Source organism: Perognathus longimembris, chromosome 5, assembly GCF_023159225.1.
Source record: "Perognathus longimembris pacificus isolate PPM17 chromosome 5, ASM2315922v1, whole genome shotgun sequence".
NCBI classification, from domain to species: Eukaryota; Metazoa; Chordata; class Mammalia; order Rodentia; family Heteromyidae; genus Perognathus; species Perognathus longimembris.
Window position 1 is genome coordinate 50805901 of NC_063165.1, and position 20272 is coordinate 50826172.

At 42.9% G+C, this 20272-nt stretch overlaps 1 protein-coding gene across 4 annotated transcripts in view; it reads right to left on the reverse strand.

Moving 5' to 3' along the window:
• Lmln (leishmanolysin like peptidase) overlaps positions 1-20272 on the reverse strand; it is an 82086-nt gene that overhangs the window by 59034 nt on the left and 2780 nt on the right. For 2 of the 4 annotated variants that reach the window (XR_007211021.1, XM_048346848.1), the window contains exons 2-8: positions 17404-17501; positions 16054-16084; positions 14567-14649; positions 13890-14007; positions 12015-12193; positions 11831-11929; positions 9843-9948 (exon numbers count right to left, since the gene is read on the reverse strand). Coding sequence is in view for 3 of the 4 variants with exons in the window: in XM_048346848.1 (XP_048202805.1) it covers positions 9843-9948; positions 11831-11929; positions 12015-12193; positions 13890-14007; positions 14567-14649; positions 16054-16084; positions 17404-17501 (714 nt within the window). In the remaining variant the exon portion in view is untranslated. The remainder of the gene's footprint in view (positions 1-9842; positions 9949-11830; positions 11930-12014; positions 12194-13889; positions 14008-14566; positions 14650-16053; positions 16085-17403; positions 17502-20272) is intronic. The other 2 variants (XM_048346850.1, XM_048346851.1) reach the window with 2 other exon arrangements.

The following is a 20272-nucleotide window of genomic DNA, read 5'->3' on the forward strand; positions in this document are numbered from 1 at the left end:
ATGTTTATTGCGGCACAATTCACAATAGCCAAAATTTGGAAACAACCCAGATGCCCCTCCACAGATGAATGGATCCAAAAAATATGGTACTTATACACAATGGAATACTACATAGCGATTAGGAATGGTGAAATATTGTTATTCGCAGGGAAATGGTCAGAACTCGAACAAATAATGTTGAGCGAGACAAGCCTAGAACACAGAAAACAAAGGGGCATGATCTCCCTGATATATGACTGTTAACAAAGGGAGATGGAGAGACAGTAGAGACCAAGTCTGTGAACACTGTATATGTGCTTGATACATTGTAAATTGCATATGGGTCTACCTGACCTAGACAAGGGATGGAAAAACAGGTTGTAAGATATCACAAGAAATGTACACACTGCCCTACTATGTAACTGTACCCTCGTTGCACAACACCTTGTAAAAAAATATTTTTTGCTTAATTAATAAAAAAAAAAAAAGAATGGTGTTTGGTTTTCTACTAAAATGAACAAGTTCAACTTGCATTGTGTGTGGATTTATGTGTATGTGTGTTTGTCTGCCAATCCTAGGGCTTGAATTCAGGGCCTAGGTGCTGTTTCTGTACTTTCTGCTCAATGCTAGTGCTCTTGAGCCATGATTCAACTTCCAGGTTTTTGTTGGTTAATTTATAGATTTGCCTGCCTGGGCTGGCTTTAAACCATGACCATGAGATCTCAGCCTCCAGAGTAGTTAGGATTACAGGTGAGAGCCACAGGTACTAGGCTAGTAATACTTTAAAATTTCAAAAAAAAATTAATTTCCATAAGCATCCAGTGAAAGTTCAACTTTTTTTTTGCCAGTCTAGGGGCTTGGATTCAAGGCCTGAGCACTGTCCCTGGCTTCTTTTTGCTCAAGGCTAGGCACTCTGCCACTTGAGCCATAGCGCCAACTCTGGCCGTTTTCTGTATAAGTGGTGCTGAGGAATTGAACCCAGGGCTTCATGTATATGAGGCAAGCACTCTTGCCACTAGGCCATTTTCCCAGCCCAAAGTTCAACATTTTAGACATGAGGGAAAAGGAATGAGAGTTTCTGAATCAATTAGCACATATAAGTTGTAGAAAGCCCATATTGCCTAAGAAGGCTTTTAGAAACAGACTGTAAGAGGGGAGAGGAAGATGGCGCCGCCACAGTAGGGAGGCACCCCGACTCGATCCAAATGAATAGCGAGCTGGGAACTCCAGCACCCAACACCCCATCAAGAACCCAGCAAAACCAGCAGCCAGAAGCAGTGGAGAAACGCAGGAAACAAAAAGGAGCAAAGAAGAAGAGCCTATAACCTCCACGGAGCCGGAGAATCTCCGGGGTACCCTCCCCCAACCCACCGACCCTGGCCCTAACAGGGCCAGGCTGAGAAAGGGGACCCGGCGAACGGCAGACTGACTGCTGAAAACGCACACCTGGAGAACAGAGTCCAGACAGCAGGACTCCACCGACCCCAGGGAGGGCGCAGACAAAGACACACGGCGATGGCGGCGACGGAAAGTTCCGGTCTACACAGCCGGGAACGGACGTGAGCGGCAGGGGAACCGAGCAGTGCAGAAGGGGAAAGCCGGGGACGCTACCACGACCTTTCGCCACACCACAGCACTCCATCCCCGAAGGACCAAAGTCAGCGCGGGACACACACACAATCCAGGACCAGTGAGTCCCCCATTACCCCCTCCCTCAACGGGAGACCAGCTATCAGAGACCCAAACCCTACAAGAAGCTAGAACTCCCTCCCTCCCCCTCCCCACCCCGAGGGAACAAAGGACCCCCAAATCAGGCGAGATGGGTACCATCAGGCTCGGGGAAGACACAGGAGCTAACAGGGGAAGGGTGGAGCAGCGCCAAGGCCCCAGAGGAGCCTGAAATGGCCCCACCGGCCCCGCCTCCTTCCCAACAGGGGCCCGGGGACCCCAGGCAGTACAAACCCCACCTGCGGCGCCTGCTCCTTGCGGACATTTTCAACTAAAGTCACAGGTGCTGGTGGGCAATACCAGCCCAGCAGGGACACCTGGGCCTGATCAAGCGCCCCATTCGCAATGGAGGAGCAGACTGAGGGCGCTAACCCACACCCGGACAGTTGATCCCACTGGGCCCCAAACATACCGCCCCCCCACAGCGGACTCCCGGGAGGGCGCAAGCACAAACCAACAACCTGGGGCTCACTATGGTAGGCATATCCCGCTCAGGTGGGCGAGGCCACAGCGACAGCGCCCGTTGTAGTGGGCACACAGCGCACAGGTGGGCGGGGCCCCCAGCGACAGCGCTCACTCTGGTAGGCCCACCTGCACAGGAGGGCAGAGCTCTCCATCAGCCGTGCCCACTCAGTTTGGCGCATTTCGCACAAGTGGGTGGGCCGCCCCTCAACAACACCGGCCCTGGAGCAGTCCACACAGGAGGGTGAACCGCCTGAGAGGTGAGCTCCTCTGACCAAGATACAGGGTGGAAAAAAGAACCAAAGAAGAGATAAGCCTCCATGCCACGCAGAATTAGCGACCAACAAACCCCCTAACAGAGGCACGCTACGGTCAGCACAGCACAGCTACAGGACACTGTCCCGCAGAGAAAGATACAGAACCTACCAGCCCACAGGTGCAGGGAGAATGACCACCTCAGCAACAACCGAAAAGGTCACACCTACCCATTGGGAAGCAAGGTCCAACAGCCAAACCCAAACCCAGAGCCAGGACACCAGGGCACAAGGCTCCCACTGACGGACCAGTGGGAAGCAGCACAAAACCAAACCACGGAAGCCACCCACAGATCTCCAGATGCGCAAATCACAAAGAAATATAACACAGTTCATCAAAGGGCAAGACAACTCGCCAGCTCCAAAAAGCAGCACAACTGAAGAGGAGATGGAGAATAAAAAAATCAACTGAGGCCATGTTAACAGAAATGATGGAAAGCGTCAGAAACGAAATCAGAAAACAGGGGCTGGGGATATAGCCCAGTGGCAAGAGTGCTTGCCTCGTATACATGAGGCCCTGGGTTCAATTCCCCAGCACCACATATACAGAAAGCGGCCAGAAGTAGCGCTGTGGCTCAAGTGGCAGAGCGCTAGCCTTGAGCAAAAAAAAGCCACGGACAGTGCTCAGGCCCTGAATCTAAGCCCCAGGACTGGCAAAAAAAAAAAAAAAAAGAAATCAGAAAACAACCAGGGGTTTAGATTGGAAGTCTTTTTTTTTTTTTTGGCCAGTCCTGGGCCTTGGACTCAGGGCCTGAGCACTGTCCCTGGCTTCTTCCCGCTCAAGGCTAGCACTCTGCCACTTGAGCCACAGCGCCGCTTCTGGCCGTTTTCTGTATATGTGGTGCTGGAGAATCGAACCTAGGGCCTCGGGTATACCGAGGCAGGCACTCTTGCCACTAGGCTATATCCCCAGCCCCTAGATTGGAAGTCTTGAAGGACATCCAGGAAGCCAAGAAAGAAATGGAAGCAAAAATGGATACAATGCAAGGAACCAAAAATGGATACAATGCAAACCTCCGTTAAAAAAGACCTTAACATGCTGAGAAGTGAAATGCATAAAAAAATAGATTTAAAATACAACTCTTTAAAGGAAGAAATTTCCACGATCAGAGCTGATCTGACAACCATAAATAGCTCTCTGACATCCATAAACTCCGCAATTGAATCCACAGCACAAATAACTGACCATATGGAATCCAGAATCTCTCTCTTGGACGATGACGCAGCCGACAACAACCAGAAAATTACCACACTCCAAGAAACAATGAAGCTTCAGGGCAGACTAATCCAGGAGCTAGTGGACAAAGACAAGAGATATAATCTGCGCATAATTGGAATACAAGAAGGAGCCGAATACCAGAGCAGAGGGCTTCATCATATTTTCAATAAAGTGATTGCAGAAAACTTCCCCAATCTCACAAGGGACCCCATCCAGGAAACTGAAGCCTATAGGACACCTGGCAGGCCAGACCCCAGAAAAGCCAACCAAAGCACATAATATTCAAGAATTAAGATCTCAAGAATAAAGAGCAAATTTTGAATTCAGCCAAAGCGAAGAGAGAAATCTATTACAATGGGAAGAGGATTCAAATAACAGCAGACCTCTCAATACAAACCTACCACGCACGAAGAGAGTGGAAGAACACCATCCGAGTTCTACAGGCTAACTTGCAACCTAGGATAAAATATCCAGCGAAGTTGGAGTTCACATTTGAAGGGAAAACCAGATCTTTCCATAGCAAAGAGGATCGAAACGAGTATGTGAATAAAAAAACCAGCCCTACAGTGAATTCTAAGAGGGGAACCCTACCCAACAGAAATGGTACAGGACACACAGACAGAAACAACAATAGCCAGAGCCCAAAAGAAAGAGCAGCTCACTAAAGACAAGAAAAAGGAAAAAAAGAGGAGAAACAGCCCAACAAGAAAATGGAAGGAAGGCTGGGGATATGGCCTAGTGACAAGAGTGGCCTGCCTCATATACATGAGGCCCTGGGTTCGATTCCCCAGGACCACATATACAGAAAATGGCCAAAAGTGGCGCTGTGGCTCAAGTGGCAGAGTGTTAGCCTTGAGCAAAAAGAAGCCAGGGACAGTGTGCAGGCCCTGAGTCCAAGCCCCAGGACTGGCAAAAAAAAAAAAAGAAAATGGAAGGAGAGGGGCTGGGGATATAGTCTAGTGGCAAGAGTGCCTGCCTCGGATACACGAGGCCCTAGGTTCGATTCCCCAGCACCACATATACAGAAAACGGCCAGAAGCGGCGCTGTGGCTCACGTGGCAGAGTGCTAGCCTTGAGCAGGAAGAAGCCAGGGACAGTGCTCAGGCCCTGAGTTCAAGGCCCAGGACTGGCCAAAAAAAAAAAAAAAGAAAATGGAAGGAGAAAAAAACACTCATATGCTTGATCTCTTTGAATATAAACGATATAAACTCTCCGATAAAGAGGAACAGACTGGTAGAATGGATCCGCAAACAAAAAGTTGCCATCTGCTGTCTACAAGAGACCCACCTTACAGCAAGGGACAAAAACAGGCTCGGAATGAAAGGATGGAGCAAGATCTTCCAAGCAAACGCACCCACCAAAACGTCCGGTGTAGCCATCCTGATCTCAGACAAGCTGGACTTTTCATTAAAATCAACTCAAAAAGACAAAAAAGGACACTACTTTTTTTTTTTTTCTTTTTTTTTGCGAGTCCTGGGCCTTGGACTCAGGGCCTGAGCACTCTGCCACCTGAGCCACAGCGCCCCTTCTGGCTGTTTTCCATATATGTGGTGCTGGGGAATCGAACTAAGAGCTTCATGTGTAGGAGGCAAGTGCTCTTGCCACTAGGTCATATTCCCAGCCCGACACTACATTTTAATACAAGGAAAAATCCAGAATCAAGACATCACAGTGATAAATGTATACTCACTGAACAAAAGAGGCCCTACATATGTCAAGCAAATTCTCACAGAACTACAGAACAAGATAGACCCAAACACAATCATAGTGGGTGACTTTAATACCCCACTCTCCCCAAGAGACAGATCCAACACCCAGAGGATCAGCAAGGGAGCTAAGGACCTAAGTAACACCATATCCCAAAAGGGTCTGACAGATCTATACAGAATCTTCCACCCTACAGAGACACAATACACCTTCTTCTCAGCAGCACATGGATCATACTCCAAAATAGACCATGTCATAGCCCACACAAAGAAACTCAGCAAATACCAAAGTACTGATGTCATCCCATGTATTATATCTGACCACAGTGGATTAAAGGTAACCCTCAATAACAACGGTTACCACAGAGGCTATACACATTCTTTGAGGCTAAACCCCACACTGTTATCCAACACTTGGGTCACAGACCAAATCAAAGTTGAAATCAACGAATTCATAAGCCACAATGACAATGAAAATACATCACAAAGAAACCTATGGGACACAGCTAAGGCAGTGCTGAGGGGCAAGATCATTGCCTTCAGCACTCACATTAAAAGAATGGAAGCAGAGCAGGTGAATAACCTCACAATGAAACTAAAACAACTGGAGAAACAAGAAATGATCGAACCTAAAATGAGTAGGAGGAGAGAGATCACAAAGATTAAAGAAGAGATAAATCTGATTGAAAATAGAAAGACCATTCAACAAATAAATAAGACTAAAAGCTGGTTCTTTGAGAAAATAAATAAAATTGACAGACTGCTCGCAAGACTTACAAAGAAAAGAAGAGACTCATATACATAAAATCAGGGACTCCACCGGAAAAATTACAAGCACGCACGATATTCAAACAATCATAAGGAGCTATTTCCAGAACCTCTACTCACTAAAAAACAGTATTACAGAAATGGATCAATTCTTAGAGAAGTATAAACTGCCCAAACTGAACCAAGAAGAAATAAATCAACTAAATAAACCAATAACTTACAGTGAGATACAGGAGGTAATCAAGAACCTCCCAACAAAGGAAAGCCCAGGCCCAGATGGATTCACCAACGAATTCTACAAAACCTTTAGTGAGGAGCTAATACCAATACTCCTCAAACTCTTCCACGAAATAGAAACAGAGGGAGAAATCCCAAACTCATTCTATGAAGCTAATATCATACTCATCCCCAAACCAGGCAAAGACCCAACAAAAAATAGAACTACAGACCAATATCACTAATGAACACAGACGCAAAGCTCCTCAATAAAATATTAGCTAACAGGATCCAGAAACTGATCAAGAAAATTATACATCATGACCAAGTAGGCTTCATCCCACAGTCACAAGGATGGTTCAACATCCGTAAATCAATCAATGTAATTCACCACATAAACAGAACTAAAATCAAGAATCACATTGTTATCTCAGTCGATGCCCAAAAAGCCTTTGACAAAATACAACATCCATACTTATTAAAAGCTTTGGAGAGAACAGGAATAGATGGAACATTCCTCAAAACAATAAAAGCCATATACAACAGACCAACTGCTAACATCATATTAAATGGGGAGAAACTTAAATCATTCCCCCTAAACTCAGGAACAAAACAAGGATGCTCACTCTCCCCACTTCTTTTCAACATAGTGCTGGAATCCCTAGCCATAGCAATAAGGCAAGAGGAGGACATCAAAGGGATCCACATCGACAAGGAAGAAATCAAACTATCCCTATTTGCAGACAACATGATCTTATTTCTGAAGGACCCAAAAAACTCAGTCCCCAAACTCCTACACCTAATAAACCATTTTGGCAAAGTAGCAGGATACAAAATCAATCCACAAAAGTCAGCAGCTTTTCTGTACACCAGCAATGTACAAACAGAAAAGGAAATTATGGAAACAATGCCATTTACAGTAGCCAAAAAAAGAATAAAGTACCTAGGGATCAACCTAACCAAGGACATGAAGGACCTATTTAATGAGAACTATAAAAATCTAATAAGGGAAATCAAAGAAGACACAAGGAGATGGAAAGTCCTCCCATGCTAATGGGTAGGCAGAATCAATATAGTGAAAATGGCCATACTGCCCAAATTGTTATACAAATTCAATGCAATCACTATCAAAATCCCAGTCACATTCTTCACTGAAATAGAGAAACCAATCCATAAATTCATATGGAACAGCAAAAGACCTAGAATAGCCAAAGCAATTCTAGGCAAAAGAAGCAGTGCAGGAGGTATCACAATACCAGACTTCAAGCTCTACTACAGGGCCATCATAACAAAAACAGCCTGGTATTGGTATAAAAACAGATCAGAAGACCAATGGATTAGAATTGAAGATCCAGAAATAAAACCGCACTCTTACAGTCAGCTGATATTCGACAAAGGAGCTAGAGACATACAATGGAATAAACATAGCCTCTTCAACTACTGGTGCTGGGAGAACTGGGCAGCCATATGCAGAAAACTCAAAGTAGACCCAAGCCTATCACCATGCACCAAGATCAACTCAAAATGGATCAAGGACCTCAATATCAGACCTGAATCCTTGAAACTACTGAAGGACAGAGTAGGAAAGACACTAGAACTTATAGGAACAGGAAGGAACTTCCTGAATATAGTCCCAGGGGCACAACAAATAGGGGAGAGACTCGACAAATGGGACTACTACAAATTAAAAAGTTTCTGCACAGCTAAGGACATAGCCACCAAAACATAAAGACAGCCAACCATATGGGAAAGGATCTTTACCAGCACAGCAACAGACAAAGGCCTGATATCTGTCATCTACAGAGAACTCAAAAAACTAACCCCTCCAAGCCCAATAAACCAATTAGGAAATGGGAAAAGGAGCTAAAGAGAGACTTCACAAGAGAAGAAATAAAAATGGCAAAGAAACATATGAGGAAATGTTTAACATCCCTGGTAGTAAAAGAAATGCAATTAAAAACAACCCCTGAGATACCACCTCACCCCAGTTAGAATGGCCTATACTCTGAACTCAGGCAACAACAAATGCTGGAGGGGGTGTGGGGAAAGAGGAACCCTTCTCCATTGTTGGCGGGAGTACAAATTAGTACAACCACTTTGGAGAACAGTATGGAGGTTTCTCAGAAAGCTCAATATAGACCTACCCTATGGCCCAGCCATACCACTCCTAGGCATCTATCCTGAACAGCAGGTCCCAAGATATCAAAAAGACATTTGTATTTCCATGTTTATCGCGGCACAATTCACAATAGCCAAAATATGGAAACAACCCAGATGCCCCTCCACAGATGAATGGATCCAAAAAATATGGTACCTTGTTTTTTTTTTTTTTGGCCAGTCCTGGGCCTTGGACTCAGGGCCTGAGCACTGTCCCTGGCTTCTTCCCGCTCAAGGCTAGCACTCTGCCACGTGAGCCACAGTGCCGCTTCTGGCCGTTTTTTCTGTACATGAGGTGCTGGGGAATCGAACCTAGGGCCTCGTGTATCCGAGGCAGGCACTCTTGCCACTAGGCTATATCCCCAGCCCAAAATATGGTACCTTTACACAATGGAATACTACATAGCGATTAGGAATGGTGAAATATTGTTATTCGCAGGGAAATGGTCAGAACTCGAACAAATAATGTTGAGCGAGACAAGCCTACAACACAGAGAACAAAGGGGCATGAGCTCCCTAATATATGACTGTTAAGAAAGGGTAACAAAGAGACAGTAGAGACCAGGTCTGTGAAACCCAAAACTGCTTGTCAAATGGTATTTCCCACAGGATTGGGGTAGCGACCCAACAGTACGTAACTAAAACCAAACAACTACTCAACATATAAAGGTCAAAAATTGACCTCTCAGGGTAATACAATAGCCCAAAAGCTCTGTATGTACGTTCATATAAGACTACTGTTGACATATTGTCTAATATCGACATTACATTAAAGCCCTAGGCGAATTTTCTTGGGCTTGGCCACGTGGATACTGTTTATGTTCTTGATACCTTGTGTATTGTATATATGTCTACCTGACCTAGGGAAGGGAAAGAAAAACAGGGTGTAAGATATCACAAGAAATGTACACACTGCCCTACTATGTAACTGTACCCTTTTTGCACAACACCTTGTCAAAAAATTTGTGTTCAATTAATAAATAAATTAAAAAGAAAAAAAAAAGAAACAGACTGTAAGAGATAAGAGCCTAGATGGCCCCCAAATTACCATTCTAATGTGAGTGAAATTGCTAATCTTTTATTTTTAAGAGGGCTTATTCATTCTACTTACCTAATAGACTTAATTATAAATTACATTAGATAGTAAAACTCAACCTATCCACTCACTACCTTAGTCATCAAAATTTCTCAATGAGAGAGACTTACTGAAACTAAGAATTCATGTAATCTTAACACTGGAATCATGTATAAAAACCAGAGCACAGTGAGAGAGGCATGAGGAAGGACATTTACCAGAGCATGAATAATCTCGTGTTTCACGGTAGACAGCATCCCAACAAACTCCTGAGGCTGGGTAGAGATCATATTTGGACACAGGTTAGCATATCCTGCTATTGGCCTGTTAAAACAGACGTTGAATTTTTTAAATTGTATTCCAGAACAATGTTTATTATATTTACTAGCCAATACTTCTCTATCAAAAACTGTTCAAGGACAGAAGATTCTTTGTTTAATATCAAATATCATAGCTTTTACTATCTTTGTGTGTGTGCGTGCTAGTGCTAGAGTTTGAACTCAGGGCCTAGGAGCTGTCCCTGAATTCTCTTGCTCAAGGCTAGAAGCTCCACTTGTGGCTTTTTGGTGGTTAATTGGCAATAAGAGTCTCATAAGACTTTCTTACACAGGCTTGCGTGGAACCTCAATCCTCAGATCTCAGCCTCCTGAGTAGGATTACAGGCATGAGCTACCAGTGCCTTATGCTTTCACCATCTTTTATTGTCAAGACATGTACCCCTTTGTGCTCTCATGGCATGGCAAATCAACACGTTTGAACAAAAGGATATATAGTCCACTGACTATACTTCAGTGTAATTTCTGTCAACATGAAAGGAGGCAACTGAAAAAATCTCAAATTCCTATACTGTTTTTGTTTTGTTTGATTTTTGTAGTCCTGGGGCTTGGGGGCCTGAGCAATGTCATTGGTTTCTTTTTGCTCAAGGCTACCATTCTACCTTTTGAGCCACAGCACCACTTCTGGTTTTTTCTGTCTATGTGGTGCTGAGGACTTGAACCCAGGGCTTCAGGCATACTAAGCCACATTCTCAGCCTGTCAAATTCCTATAGTGTTTTACTTGCAAAATCCACATTTGATTTTTAGCATCTCATCACATTTTCAGACACACAGACAAGTAGATAGAAAGGTATGGTGGGGCTCGTAATGTGACTTACAGGTAGAGTGATTGCCTAGCTTGTATTGAGCTTTGGGTTCGATTCCTCAGTACCACATAAACAGAAAAGCCAGAAGTTGGTGCTGTGGCTCAAGTGGTAGGAATGCTAGCCAGTCTTGAACAAAAGAAGCTCAAGGACAGTGCGCAGACCCTGAGATCAAGCCCCAGGACTGGCAAAAAACAAACAAACAAAAAAACCCAAAGGTATGGTGGTACACATGTATAATCCCAGCACGTGGGAATAGGTTTAAGTCTGGAATCAGCTATTTGAAGGCAGAGATGAGGAATCAAAATTAAGGGCAGCCCAGGCAAAAAGAGTTGGTAAGACTATCTCAGCCAGTGGCTGGGTGTGGTGGGAAATTCCTGTCATCCACAGCAACACGGGGAAGCACAAGTAGGAGGATCAATGCTCGGGATGGACTAGGCTTATAAACTGAGACTACTTCAAAAATAAACATTATACAAACCAAGTACAACAGAGTTCATGCCTGTAATATTAGCTAAGATTGGAGGATGGTGTTTCGAAACCAGTAGGGGCTGAAAAGTCTGTAAGGCTCTTTTATCTCCAATTAGCTACAAAAAGCTGGAAGTAGAGCTGTGGCTCAAGTAGTAGAGTGCTAGCCTTGAGCACAAAAGCTCCGGGACAGGGCTGGAATGTGGCTTGGTGGTACAGTGCTTGACTAGCATGCATGAGGCCCTGGTTTAAATCCTTGGTGCCATATAAACAAAAAATGAATAAAATAAATTTTAAAAGAAAGCTCTGGGACAGTACCCAAGACCCAGAGTTTAAGCCCCAGGACTGGCACATAAAAAAAACAAACAAGCAGAGGCATGGCTTATGTGGTAGAGCACCTGCCTAACCATCGCTGGGACCTGAGTTCTTTCCTTATTATCTTACACATAAGAAGAACAAAAGGAAGAAATATCATTTTAGTCAGGTGGGCAAGATCTCTTTGAAGAAGTGAAATTTTAGGTGGGACTAGAATATCCACAGGTGTTAGCCAAATAAAGAGGGAGAGAAAATAACTTATATTAGATAAAAGCCATAGGTACTTGCTGCTATCAGAAGCCACTACAGTGAACACTGTGATGGTGGACAAAAGACAGTCCTGGCTGTTATATTCTGAAGGAAGTCCCCAAAGGGTTTTATACCTGGCAATGACATATTTTATATTTTAGAAATTATAACTAGGCCATATTCCCAGCCCCAGAAATTACGTCTTAGAGGGAAGTTTACCTGTCCATTTTTGCTTCTTGTTGACAATAGGCTGCATAAGAGATGATGTTTTCATGGCTGCATCTCTCAGTGGCCAGAGCACCAACATAGAGAACGAAGTCTGCATCCCGGACACCCTCTTGGTCCCGCACACCTACTGCCCCACAGGGCCATTTCCCTCCTCGGCAGACCCTGCATTGCTGTGTCCACGGTAGGGGGAATGAGAGAGCAGGCAGGAGAGAACCAGAAGAACCAGACCAAAAACATGTCAGCTGAAGTAACAATAGCACAGTGAATCTAGGTGATAAATTTATTATTATTTAACCTTTATTTCTATCCCTAGGTCTGGGAATGGAAGCTTGTAGTCCTAGTGCTCGGAAGGATGATGGATGAAACAAGAGGATAACTTGAGTTCAAGACCAGCCTGGACAATGTGATGAGACTTTTTGTCTCAGAAAAAAAAAATTTAAAGGGCTGGGGATATAGCCTAGTGGCAAGAGTGCCTGCCTCGGATACACGAGGCCCTAGGTTCGATTCCCCAGCACCACATATACAGAAAATGGCCAGAAGTGGCGCTGTGGCTCAAGTGGCAGAGTGCTAGCCTTGAGCGGGAAGAAGCCAGGGACAGGGCTCAGGCCCTGAGTCCAAGGCCCAGGACTGGCCAAAAAAAAAAAAAAAAAAAAATTTAAAAACCCAACAATCTAGGATCCAGTAGCTTATGCTGTAATCCTAACTACTTAGTAAGAGGCTGAAACCTGGAGGATCTTAGCTTGAAGCCAGCCCTAGCAGAAAAATCCAAGAGATTTCATAGCAAACTAGCAAAAAGCCTGAAGTGGAGGTGTGGCTCAAGTGGTAGATCACCAGCCATGAGAAAGAAGGCTAAGTAAGAGCTCAAGGCTCCAAGTTCAAACCCCTATATGGCACAAACAAAACAAAATTCTACTAAACTGGGCACCAGCAACTCACACCTGCAATCCTAGCTACTCAGGAGGCCAAGATCTCAGGATCACGGTTCAAAGCCAGTCTGGGCAGGAAAGTCCATGAGACTCTTAACTCCACTTAATCATAGAAAGAGCCAAAGTGGCGCTATGGTTCAAGTGGTAGAGCTCTAGCCTTGAGCAAAAAGGAGCTCAGGGATAGTGCCCAAGCCTGATTTGAGGCCCAGGACCAGTAAAAAAAAACAACCCCAAACCACTAAAATTCATATTTTTCTCTCTTTCTACTCAATTCTTCTTTCTTCCTTTTTTTTTGTATGCCATTCCTGAGGCTTGAATTCAGGGCCTAGGTGCTGTTCCTAAACATTTTTGTTCAAGATTAACTAATGCTCTGCCACTTGTAACATATATATCACATTACACATATAATATATATGGTATGTGTATATTACATGCTAGAAATTAAATGTAATATATTTAGTTTTTCTGGTACGGGTAACAGACACTCAATATGTTTTGTTTTGTTTTTTTTGCCAGTCCTGGGGCTTGAACTCAGGGCCTGAGCACTGTCCCTGGCTTCCTTTTGCTCAAGGCTAGCACTCTGCCACTTGAGCCACAGCGCTACTTCTGGCCGTTTTCTGTATATGTGGTGCTGGGGAATCGAACCCAGGGCCTCATGTATACGAGGCAGGCACTCTTGCCATTAGGCCATATCCCCAGCCCCACAGATGCTCAATATGAAAACATTAGAAAAATGCATGGGCTGGAGATGTGACTCAAGTGGTAGAATTATTGACTAGCACCATATTCTAAGTTCAAATATCAGGAAGAGAGAGAAAGAGAGAAAGAGAGAGAGAGAAATTAAACTGTTACTGATTTTATTAGCACTGCTGTTAATACCTCTTAGTAGAATGGAAGGTGCTTTCGGGCAGAAAGCAGTACTAACAGCAGGGTGAGATACCTGGAGGTGCTCCTCGGGCACGATAACTGGGCCGCATTTTGTGTGCACTGCGCATTCTCCAGTACAGTATCTATGAGGGTCATTTTCTTTCCGAAGATACTGATTTGTTGCACATTGTCTTTGATTCATTAGTATGACAAAGTTTAAATTACAAGAAATAAAAACAAAGAAAAGTTCACAGTCATTAAATCATAGTAATAAACTGTTAGCAACTATATTACTTCATTAATAATGGGTACTATTTAGCTAGCAAAATAGTCCAAGAAAGGACTTCAGTTCAATGAGGAATCTTCAAACATCCCAATATTTCGTAGTCAATATTGTTCCCATGTGGAGAGGAAAGGGGGATGGGGAGAGGATATGCTTAGAAATATCCTTTAAACCAACTCATCATAGAAAATTGGAGACAGGGATTTTCAACAGGTTCATTTTCATTCTTTTGAAATACCTTGCAATTTGGTCTGCAAGAACTAGTATAATAAAATATCCCAATATAAACTTCATACATTGCCATAATGGTGAATGAGGCAGGGAAGGGGAGATATACTGAATATGTAAGCAAGAAGGTCATTCCTCACTGGAAACTACTGGCTTTAAGTCTACTGAAGTTATATTATTTCCCTAATAAACTTTAAGTCTATAAATAAGGAAAATGATCAGTGTTCAATGTAACATACCTGCTAAGTAAGATAGTGCCAGCAGGTCTACGAACTTGAAATGTCTTCTCTAAATAAGAAATAGCTTGTGGGAAAAGTTTGTTCTAAATAAGTTGGGGAAAAAAATCCAGTCAGGATCATAGTGGAAGCATAGATTATATTTACACAAGTAGTATAGGATATGAATGACATGAGACTTAGAAAGAAAAGCTCTACAATTCTGGAATAAAGACACTAGTGAAAGACACTGTGACAATGGATAGGAACAGAGGAGTCTAGGAGGAAAGAAATTCTCTTATTATCTAATTTCATCTGGGAACAGAGCACTAGGATTTTTTCCCTACTCCCACTTAAGTAAAACATTTCAAAACATAAATGTTGCCAGGTGCTGTGGGCTCATGCCTGTAATCCTTGCTACTCAGGAGGGTGAGAGCTGAGGATTGCAGTTTGAAGGCAGCCAGGGTAGGAAAGTCTGTGAGACTCTCATCTCCAATTAACCACCAGAAAACTGGAAGCAGAGCTGGGACTCAAAGTGGTAGGGTGCTAGCCTTGAGTGAAAAAGCTCAAGGACAGCGCCCCACAACAATAAAGTAAAATAAAATAAAAATAAATCTCTGATTATTTAAAATTCAAGACTGATTTAGGTTCTATAATTTAAATGTTGTGTGTGTGTGTGTGTGTGTGTGTGTGTGTGTGTTACTGGAGACCCAGTAACTGTTTCATGCTAGTTAAGGAGGTGCATGTAAAGAGAATCTTAGGTTTAAGCTCACCGATTTTTGTGGTCCATATTGAGTTGGCTTATAATGTGTGTATGTGCATGCTTGTGTGTGTGTGTATGTGCACGCAAACGTGTGTATATGCATGCACACACGAGCCCCTGTGTGTGTCTATGTGAGATATGTACTTAAAACTCTGATAAGGGCCTAGTAATGTGGCTTAGAGTGCTTATCTAGTATGCATGAAGCCCTGGGTTCAATTCCCCAGCACCACATAAACAGAAAAAAACAGAAGTGGTGCTGTGACTGGAGTGGTAGAGTGCTAGCCTTGAGTAAAAGGCAGGCCCTGAGTTTAACCCCCAGGACTGGCAAAAAAAAAAACAACAAAAAAACCAAACTGATAAGGTCAGCACCAACACCAACAACTCCAGTCAATCTTCAGGCAAATGAAGAGTCTCACCAAGAGAATGGTGTTCTCAGTATTTAATTGTCCTTTAGCTCTATCTTAAAACATGCATACTCTCCAAAACCTTATGAAAAGTAAATGTATGGGAATATTGATTTAATATCAAATTATAACATAGGACAACTAATTTAACTTCAAATACTGACAAAGTTCTGGTAAGTGTATCACAGCAATACCCTTGATAACATGATAAATACATTCACTGCCAAAATGTTTTGTCCAGTCATTCACAAACCAGTCATGTGCATGTTTTTGTTTATCAATAATTAACATGTAATAAAATCTACTCACTTTAAGTATCCAATTCATAAGTACTTATTACATACCTTTACAAGATTTCTTTTCTCCGGGAGCAACCTGAAAATAATGACATGACACATAAGAATTGCCCAACCTGGGCAGGGAAGTCTGTGAGACTCGTTTCTCAAACTACTCAGAAAAAGCTGTGGCTCAAGTGTTGCAGCACTAGCTTGAACACAGAGAGGCTGAAGAACAGCTCAGGCCCAGAGTTCAAGCCCCAGGATCAGCAAACACACACACACCCATAATCTCTCTGGCAGGCCCAGAGTTCAAGCCCCAGGATCAGCAAACACACACACACACACACACACACACACACACACACACACCCATAATCTCTCTGGCAGGCCCAGAGTTCAAGCCCCAGGATCAGCAAACACACACACACACACACACACACACACACACACACACACACACCCATAATCTCTCTGGCAGGCCCAGAGTTCAAGCCCCAGGATCAGCAAACACACACACACACACACACACACACACACACACACACACCCATAATCTCTCTGGCAGGCCCAGAGTTCAAGCCCCAGGATCAGCAAACACACACACACACACACACACACACACACACACACCCATAATCTCTCTGGCAGGCCCAGAGTTCAAGCCCCAGGATCAGCAAACACACACACACGCAAACACACACACACACACACACCCATAATCTCTCTGGCAAATAATTTTATAAACTTATCTCTTTTACTTTACTGGTATGGGGATCTGAACCTTGTGCTTATAAGACAAATGTTCTACCACTTGACCTGTATTCCCAGCTCTTTTTGCTCTTGTTATTTTTCCAGTAGGTTCTCACCTTTTCGTCTGGAGCTAGCCACAGACCATGACCTTCCTACTGTGGACTCCCACTTAGCTGGGATCACAGACACATACCCCATCACTTGGCTTTTTGACTGAGATGGGAGTTTTGATAAGTTTTTGCCCAGACTAGCCTCAAATTGAGATCCTCCCTATCTTTGCCTCCTGAAAAGCTGGGATTACAGACGTGAGCCACCTTACCCTGGAAGCTTTCTTCTTAATACTTTATATTAGTAGTTCTTATTTTTCCTGCAAGCAGTTATTGACAAGTTTGTTTTAAGACTACATCCAAATAGATTCATATTTGATCTGTGTATTGTTGGTGATAACCTCCTAAAGCTTTAATCACATCCCATGGCTTTTAACTTTTCATTTTCATATTAATGTCATCTTAAAGTTACACTAGTGAAATTAAATAACTAGGTAACAGGTGAAAATATCTGTACTATTAAGATTGACAATTAAAAGGTGACAAGGCTAAGGTAGGAGAATGGTGAGTTCCAGGGTAGTGTGGGCTACACAGCAAGACAAAATAAAAGCATACTTACTCCTCAATGCTTTTATCATACACAGTCTTGATTCTTAAATGCTCATCAGCATCTCTTTTTACAACATGATTTGCTTTAAGATGAACTTTATTTATGACCTGGAAATAAGAACAGATTTGAATTTTTTAAAGGTCTATATATTTTCCTATATTGAGGCAAGCACTCTTGCCACTAGGCCATATCCCCAGCCCTATTTTCCTATATTGAGACAGAATTTACATATAATAAAATATACCAATATTGTTAGCCAATTGAAATCCAAACTTAAAGTAATAATCCAAATCTCAAGTACAATGGCCAGAAAAAAAAAAGTATCTTCGCTCATATTCCACTATTTCAGCATTTCTGAACCTCAAGTAGTACTTACAAGTAAATGCTATCAGGCACACAGGTGCTATGAATCTGAGGAAATCATGGAAACAGGTGCCAAAAAGATTTTGAGTTTCTCTGTCACTTAGTTGTTGCTTTTCTTTCTTTTTTTTTTTCCAGTCCTGGGGCTTGCACTCAGGGCCTGAGCACTGTCTCTGGCTTCTTTTTGCTCAAGGCTAGCACTCTACCACTTGAGCCACAGTGCCACTACTGGCTTTTTCTATATATGTGGTGCTGAGGAATCGAACCCAGGGCTTCATGTATGCGAGGCAATCACACTACCACTTGGCCATATTCCCAGCACAGTTGTTGCTTTTTAGTTTTGGTTTTGCTAATTTTGGGGGAGGGGGGCAGGCAATGGTATACAGGAGTTGACCAGGCATGTGTAGGCACTCTACCACTTGACATATTCCCAGTCCAAGTTTCACTGGTTTTGAATCCTTAGAAAATGACAGGAATAGACTCAAAGTATCTTAAATTATTTTTTTAAAAGGACAAAAATTTTTAACATAATATCTCTCCACCTTGAAATTTTTTTCTCTCATTTACATGACTTCTTTTAGGGAATAAGTAATAAAAGAGCAAAAGTTGCTGAGAGCTTATGGCTTCTGCCTATAATCCTAGCCACTCAGGAGGCTTGGACCTTGAGGAAGTTGTTTCAAAGCCTGTCCTGAGACAGCAAAGTCTGGGACTCTAGCTCCAATTGACCAGTAAAATGCTGGAGGTGTGACTCAAGTGGTAGAATGCCAGGTCAACTGAGCAGGCCAAGCAAGCATCAAGTCCCTTATTTCAAGGCCTGGCCGAAAAAGAGAATAAGAAATGTCTCAGCAGTAACACATTAAGCAACTCCTAAAGTACAGAAAAATGTTACATTCAAAGTAGGTTGGGGCTGGGGATATGGCCTAGTGGCAAGAGTGCCTGCCTCATATACATGAGGCCCTGGGTTCGATTCCCCAGCACCACATATACAGAAAATGGCCAGAAGTGGCGCTGTGGCTCAAGTGGCAGAGTGCTAGCCTTGAGCAAAAAGAAGCCAGGGACAGTGCTCAGGCCCTGAGTCCAAGCCCCAGGACTGGCCAAACAAAACAAAACAAAAAAACAAAACAAAGTAGGCTACACACTCTCTTCTAATTCTAGCAATTAAAAAAATCACATTTTCTTCTTATACTATTTCTGAAGATTTATATAAGGAAAATGTAAGTTTATGCTTTATAAAAAAACAGATGTAAGGGCTGGGAATATGGCCTAATGGCAAGAGTGCTTGCCTTGTATACATGAAGCCCTGGGGTCGATTCCCCAGCACCACATATATAGAAAACGGCCAGAGGTGGCACTGTGGCTCAAGTGGCAGAGTGCTAGCCTTGAACAAAAAGAAGCCAGGGACAGTGCTCAGACCCTGAGTTCAAGATCCAGGACTGGCAAAAAAAAAAAAAAAAAAGCAGCTGTAAGATATACCTTTGATCTAATACTATATAACACTGATCTGATTTAAACAATTATTTTAAAGTAGGGTACATGTGTTCAGGAAATAAACACCTAGATGTAGATAGGGAACCCCAGCAGAAAAAAGAGGAACCATTCAAATGGAAAGTCTATGGCTCCAAAGAACACCACTAAAATGAAAAAATGGAAAGGATTAACAAAAGACTGGTCATGAGTGCTGGTGGCTCATACCTGAAATCCTAGCTACAAAGGAGGATGAGATCTGCGGATCAAGGTTTGAAGCCAACTGGGGCATGAGACTCTTTTCTCCAATCAGCCACCAAAAAGCAGGAAGTGGAACTGTGGCTCAAGTGGTAGAGTACTAGCCTTGAACAAAAAAAACTCACGGACAGTGCCCATGCCCTGAGCAGGCACAATAAAAGATTGGAACTGGGCATCATCGTGCACACTTATAATACTAACATTATAGGTATGAGGCTGAAGGAGGAGGATCTGAGTTTGAGGCCAGCTTAGAAAATAAATGTGTGTGGGGGGGAACGATGGGACAAGCATCAATTAACTTGAAAATGAATAAATAAGTTACTCAAGAGAAATTAGACTAAAACCACAAAAACATCAGAGAATGAGGAGACAGCATGAAGTAGATAAATATATTAGAGTCCTGGAAAGAATAAAGAAATAATGGGACAGAAAATATTCCTGAAAAAAAAAAGACTTTAGATTTGGTGAAAGAGTAACTTATGGCCTTGAGAAGTTCACTGAACCTTAAGCAGTATAACAAAATAAACAAAACAAATCCAAAACCGGAAAAATTTGAAAGCAAGGAGAAGAGAGGTCTAGACTAGGACTTTTCTGGAGACAGAAAAGTTCTGTGTTGTGACAAGGTAGTAAGGTTTACATAGATATACATAGACATACTTGTGGTATTTCATTATTTATAAATTATAGCAAAATTAAAAAAACAAGGAGGGAGAGCATAAATGCAGAAGGGACTGGAGTGTATTTATATTTTTTTTCTTTTATTATGCCCGTCCTAGAGCTTTGCACCCTTGCTTGG